At 45.5% G+C, this 6873-nt stretch overlaps 1 protein-coding gene across 1 annotated transcript in view; it reads right to left on the bottom strand.

Moving 5' to 3' along the window:
* The window catches only part of LOC107113910 (ankyrin repeat domain-containing protein 26-like), a 108467-nt gene extending 106150 nt beyond the window's left edge, over positions 1-2317 (bottom strand). Inside the window, exons 1-2 of the mRNA XM_015415313.1 lie at positions 2312-2317; positions 1410-1630 (exon numbers count right to left, since the gene is read on the bottom strand). Coding sequence (XP_015270799.1) covers positions 1410-1630; positions 2312-2317 — 227 coding nt within the window. The remainder of the gene's footprint in view (positions 1-1409; positions 1631-2311) is intronic.
* Positions 2318-6873: the final 4556 nt, after the last annotated feature.

Genomic DNA, 6873 nt, shown 5'->3' with positions numbered 1-6873 from the left:
GGCAATTACCCTGTCTGTTGCTGAATTCTTAGCTTATGTTTGGAAGCTAAGGGTAAGGGCGCATAAGTCTTAATCCCCCTTGTGCTCATTTGGATTGTTATATTTTTTAACTGAGTTCACTATTCTTGAGAAGTTTAAAAATGATCCCCTGTTGGTGTAACTTGATGTAACTTGTTATGATCTATTAATTTGTTCTATTACTTTATTTGTTCCATTGCCTTCCTTATTGTTCCTGTGTTATGCCAATAAAGGTCTATGTATATGTATGTATATAAAACATACCTTCATATGCAATCTGCCACTTTCATGATGTGGTGAAGTACATTCTAGCTCACCAAAGCTTCTACTACAATAAATCACCCTAATACAATATTACAAAATATCAAAGGCACTAAACGCAATAGCACAGCAGTCTTTTGATGACAGTGTTTTTCTTCTACCACTTCTCTGTGTCTAATGCATATTCATCCAATGGTTGAAGGTGTCCTTATCAGACTATTTTTTTCCTAATTAGATACACTCATCATTATGATGAAGATACTAACTAAAGATACTAACACAGACCAGTTCTCAGACTTCAATTTGCCAGAGAGTAGTTCACTATCACACCAGCTAGCACAGCACTCAGAGCAGCACTGAAGCAGAGCGGATAAATGTTTGGCATTACTAGAGCTCTGTTGTTGTATGTTAAGATACAGGGAAGGAAAAGGGGGATGTTATGAAATGAATACGGCAACATGCTGTTCACTCGCATTTTGCAAACCACGTTGCATGCAAACAGTTTCAGTTATTTGCAGTAACTGTAAAAACAAGAAATAATAGCTATTTGATACCAGTGAGGCATGAATTGGGGTTTATAAGACCAAAACGGAGTAACTTTTACATGTATGGTTCCCAGAAAAACTGAAAACTTTAATCCAGGGTTGCTTTCCATAGTGTAGTACTCCTACGCCAAAGTTGCTTCCATGTAGGGAACAGTATACAGGTACATGCTGACAGCCTGCAGTCTATGTGACAGCTTCCTACACAGAGGCATCCTCAGTGTGGGAATACAGAAAGGCCCTCAGCCATGACAGCATATGCCCTTGTAGTCCCCCATGTCTGACGGAGTGGGTAAAGTTTATGACTTGTACCAGGAGATCTACATTCCAAATCCCTTGGCGACCTTAGGTCAGTCTTGTTCTCCCACCTTAACCTATCCACAAGGATAATGTGAACGTCAAAACAGGGTCATCCCTGAGCTGCTTGAATGGAGTGTGTGTGTGGGGGGGGGGGGGGGTGCCAAGAAGCTGCAAAGAGGAGAAAACCATTGGAAAACAAGGGAGATTTTCTTCCTCAACACCCCTCCAGTGGTTTTACAAGTTGTCGGAACAGGACACCTGCGTGCCGTGCCAGCTCTCTACCCAAACCTGTTGGCTTTATCCAGCTGGTTCAGGTCATGTTTCTTCATAAGCTGCTGCAGTTTCTCCAGGTCCCCGCTGGCGGCCGCCCGGTGCAGCTTGCTGAGATCCTTGCTCCGCAGCTCGTACCCGCCACCCACGGCGGCACTAAGCGAGGAGGAGGCGGCCCCAGAGCGAGACCCCAATGGCTGCTCCTTCTTCCTCGCGAACCCAAAGAATTTCTTCATTTTCTACGCAGGGAAAAGGGAAGAGAAGGAAAGGCAGGAGGCGAATCACAGCACCGGCCACCCCAAAGTCTCTCCAGTGCCCAACTTGTCGCCTCTCCCAGAGAAGCCAAGATGGGGGGGGGGGGGGGGGGGGCTGTCTCCTGCAATCGTGCAATCGGAATTGAGGCGGGCGCCCCGTCAGAGGCGACCACACTGTAAAGCATGCATCTCTAGCGATGGAATGAGACCAGAGCCGTCAAGGTAACGGCCTCCCTGAAGAAGCAGTGCGCATGTGCATTCCCGGTGAACGAGCCGTCACTGGAGGCGCACGCGCACTCACTGTTTCTCTTCTTCCCTTCCCCCCAGTGCTGCGGGTTTGCATTTCCAGGCAGAGTTGGGGCAAAGCCGGGTTGACGTGCGTTCGCAATGCAAGGAAGCAGTGGTGTTAATCAACTGCAAGGATTTTCCTTTCTTCCTGAAGTCTTTTCTCCCGTTCCTTTGCCATATGGATCCATGGCGCTGGCATTATCTACAAGGTCAGGGCTGACCTCAACAGCAAACAACTCTATGCTTCCAGTAGAGATAAAATATTCTCTAATTTTAGTGGGACCGTAAAGATAATAACATTTCTTTCAGTAGGAGCTTTTGTGAGTCACAGCACTCTTCTTCAGACAGAGACCTGAAAATCCTACCAGGGAGTCTTACCGGCATGGTGTGAATTACACCATATCTAACTGAAGGAGTGGGCTGCAGATCATTAAAGCTCATATTGAACTATTTTAGGTGCCACTGGACTAAAACCAACACAGCCACCCTTTTACCATCTACGTTTGCCTGGAAACATGAGCTTCAGAGTGTGGTGTAGTGTTTAGAGTGCTGGATTAGAAGTCTTGGGTACAAATCCACACTCTGCTCTGAAGCTTGCTGAGTGATCTTGAGCCAGTCACTCACAGTCTGACCTTACCTCACAGGGTTGTTGTGAAGATAAAACTGGGTCCTCACTTTACTGGCAAACCTGTGTGATGTGGGGATTGTTGGACTGGGGGAGGGAGACATGGGTTCAAATCCCCATGGATGAGTGCTCCACGAAGCTCACCAGGTGACCTCTGGCAGAGGCAGCCTTAGTGACTCTGGGGCAGGGAAGAAAAAGGGCAGGGATCTGCTTGTCGGAACATGACACCTGCGTGCTGTGCCAGCCCTCCACCCAAGCCTGTTAGCTTTATCCAGCTGATTCAGGTAATGTTTCTTCATGAGCTGCTGCAGTTTCTCCAGGTCCCCGCTGGCCGCCGCCCAGTGCACTTTGCTGAGGTCTTTGCTCCGCAGCTCATACCCACCATCCGCAGTGGCACTAAGTGAGGACGAGGCCCCAGAATGAGACCCAAACAGCTGCTTCTTCATCAGGAATGTAAATAATTTCTCAATTTTCAACACAGGGAATAGGGAAGAGAGGAAAGGAAGGAGTGTGAACCACATTGTCAACCACCCAAAAGTCATGCCAGTGCCCAACCTTGATATCCAGAGAAAGGAAAGAGGTGCCAGATTGGGGAGGGGAGGTCTCTGGAATATCCTCTGCTGTGATATCAGGTGAGACAGGCTCCCCATCAGAGGAGACCACGCAGAGAACACCGCAATCAAAGTAAGAGTTTCACCAAGGAACAGTGTTGCCAACCTCCAGGTGGTCAGAAACAATAAAGCACCATGTATAATCCAGTTCAAAGATCTTGTAATTGTATACAGACACTTATCAACAGTACAGGATGCTAGTACTTCCCGAAATTGAAAAGGTGTATTATTTAAACAAAATAATTAACAAATTCAATCTTAGGCGTAAACAAAGGCCGTAAGAGCCTAATACACTTTGCACAATGTAACTGGTGTGCAAGGAACACAATATACAACATATATACAAGCCCAACTCATGGGCTACACCAGTTCATATGTTAAAGTACACAGGACTTCACAAGATGCTGAGACAAACTGAGGCTTGAAAGACATATGAACTGGTGTAGCCCATGAGTTGGGCTTGTATATATGTTGTATATTGCATTCCTTGCACAACAGTTAAATTCTGCGAAGTGTATTAGGTTCTTACAGTCTTTATGGCTGATAAGTGTCTGTAAACAGTTACAAGATCTTTTAAGTGGGCTATACACAATGCTTTAATTGTTTTTCTGATATCCTTACACACCATGGTCCTTTGGTGGTCCTCCAGGTGATGGCTGGAGATCTGGGATTTCAACTAATCTCCAGGCAACAAATCAGTTCACTTGGAGAAAATTGCTGCTTCAGAGGGTGGACTCTATGGCACATTACAGTGATCAAATATAGATGTAACCAGGGCATGCACCACAGTGGCCAGATCTTTCATACCCAAGAATGGCTGCACCTGGCTAAATAGAAGCTGGTAAAAGGTGCTCCTGGCCACAGTTTCCACCTGCTTATCCAGCAGAAGGACTGGGTCCAAGAGAACCCCCAGACTATGGACTGTTTCCTTCAAAGGCAGTGCAACATACCATCTACAACTACTTCTAAAAAAAAACATGATCTGACCACAGTGATCCATGCTTTGATCACATCCAAGTTGGTAATGCACTGTACATGGGGCTGCTGTTGAAAACAGTTAAAAAAACTGATTGAAAAGTGGCAGCCGGGTTATTGTCAGGAGTTGGTTATGGGAAGCATATCACCCCCTGTGCTGAAAGTTCTGCACTAGTTACCCTTCTGTTGCCTGGCACAATTCAAGGTGCTGGTTCTTACCTTTGAGGCCCTAAACAGCTTGGGGCCAGGGGACGAAGCACCATCTCTTCCTGTACCATCTAGACTGCCAGTTAAACTCTGCCTCATTGTGCTAATCAGCTGCAACTGGATTGTCAGAAAGCAGGGGCCTCTGAAGATGACCATTGTGGTTGGGCAGGTTCATAAGGGAGTTGGTGGTCTTTCAGGCATGTTGGTCCCAAACCACTTAATGCTTTGAAGGTCAAAACCACCACCTTGAATTGTGCCCAGAAACAAACTGGGAGCCAGAGTAGATGGGCCATGCCTGGAGTCATATGGTCCCTACAGTCAACTCCAATTAATATCCCGGCTGTAGCATTCTGTACCAGGTGAAATCTCTCAGCACTTCTCAAGGGCAAGCCAATGTAGAGCACATCTCCACTCAGGAAGATCCAGTTTCAAATCATTGCTGTAATATCCAGCGATGCGTGGATGTAGCCTGGCTGAAGTCAGCAGCAGTTTAAGTCATTTGCCATACCTCAGGTTCAAACTAAGTGCATGCTTAACATGGCTTCTGAGAAAACAGCAAATGTGCATTTAGCTCCCTCTGCCCCAGTAGAACATCCCATTGGTAGGACATCAGAAATCACTTTTACCAGATGGAAAGGGACAAAGGCATCTCTGTATTTAGGAAAATATCTAGTTTGTCACTCAGTCTTACATTATTCACAGTGCAATCCTGTGCACAGCTACTTCAGTCTAAGCCTGTGGTGGTGATGGAAAGTGCTATCAAGTCACGGCTGACTTATGGCAACCTCATAGTTGTCAAGGCAAGAGATGAACAGAGGTGGTTTGTCATTGCCTACCTCTGTGTAGCAGCCCTAGACTTCCTTGTGGTCTCCCATCCAAGTACTAACCGGGGATGACCCCGCTTAGCTTCCCATATCTGGTGGCATCAGGCTAGCTTGGGCCATCCAGGTCAAGCCAGACTGAGCTTAGACTGGGGTGATTTTGTCTAGGGTTGCCCTGTCAGTTCAGTAGTTCACTTTGTAGTCCAGACATGCTGGAGTCAACAGACAGAGACTGGGGCCTCAGCACTTTACTGGAGCCAGTGAAAGCAAAAGACGTATTTTACTTCCTTTCTTGAATGGTGGCAGCCTTCACATATCCCCCCACCAGCACCACCAAAGATTCATAATTTGTTTCATTGCCAAACTGTTCATCAATTTTGTTTATTAGCATTCATGAGCTCATGAGCAATAAAGCTAAAATGGCCCTGCAGTCCTCTGAACACTAATTGTCTTGTGCGTGGTATCCCTAAGCAGGAAAACACCTCTAAATAATTCAAGTGCTAGGAACATAGATGATGATGTTTACATTTAGCTTGGCTGCAAACGGTGAAATGATTAGTAAGAACTAATTCCAGTTCGAGGCACAGCTATAGAAGCAATGATCATTCGGTACTTGAATGGCACTATTTCCCTACTTAAGCTTTTGGTCTTTTGACAAATTCACCAATAAAAACCATCTGATATGTTACAACCTTCCTCCAAGGAAAAATGTATTAAGGAGACTTTTAAAGATGATGCAAAATTTTAGCCCAAGAACCAAAAGAGCCAATGACATTGTCAGGACAGAGACCATCTTGTAGTAATCACCTAGTCTGTTCCAGCTGAAGCTACACAGTTCCCTTCTGAGATTAAGCAGGTGGCAACCTGGGAGAGGGCCTCTTTAGATGTGGCACCAAAGTTCTGGAACTCTCTCCCCAGGGAGATTTGTCTGTTCCATTCTGTTGATGTCCTCCACCAGTGGGTGAAGACTTAGTTTTTTGGTGTTTCCTCAGTTATCCCTTCTTCCTGCTCATTGTTTTAGCATCTGCTTTTATGTCTTTGTACATATATGAGTTCTGACTTTAAATTGTTTTAATTATGTCTGCTTTGGAGGGTGATTTTAATTGTTTAATGTTATTTTAATAGTTTATGTTTTAATATGTTAGCTACCTTGGTGGTCCTGTGTGGTCAGAAATATGAGATATAGATTTTGTAAAATTAAAGTACACAACAGGGTCAGCAATATCAATGAAATAGAAGGGATCAGTCTGTTAGCAGGAAAACAACAACGACACCTAAACAAACAGAAGCATTTGAGGACAGAGTGCAGTATCAGTCCAGGACAGTATAATGAAACTGGCATTCTCTGGCAGATCTTAATGAGTGAAAGGACCTTCAGGACGTCTGGATCCATTTAAGCCAGTTTGGTGTAGTGGTTAGAAGCATGGACTCTAATCTGGGAGAATTGGGTTTGATTCCCCACTCTTCCACATGCAGCTGGTGCTGTGACCTTGGGTCAGTCATAAGTTCTTTCAGAGCTGTTCTCTCAAGGGCAGTTCTTGAGAGAGCTCTCTCAGCCCCACCTACCTCACAGGATGTCTGTTGTGGGGAGGGGAAGGGAAAGGCAATTGTAAACCACTCTGAGACTCCTTTGGGTAGTGAAGGGTGGGGTATAAATCCAATCTCCTCCTCCTCCTCCTCCTCCTCCTCCTCCTCCTCCTC

The sequence above is a fragment of the Gekko japonicus genome, unplaced genomic scaffold (assembly GCF_001447785.1).
Source record: "Gekko japonicus isolate JY-2015 unplaced genomic scaffold, Gekko_japonicus_V1.1 scaffold578, whole genome shotgun sequence".
Taxonomy (NCBI): domain Eukaryota; kingdom Metazoa; phylum Chordata; class Lepidosauria; order Squamata; family Gekkonidae; genus Gekko; species Gekko japonicus.
The sequence above is the reverse complement of the archived record's forward strand: the minus strand, read 5'-3'. Positions and strand labels throughout refer to the sequence as shown.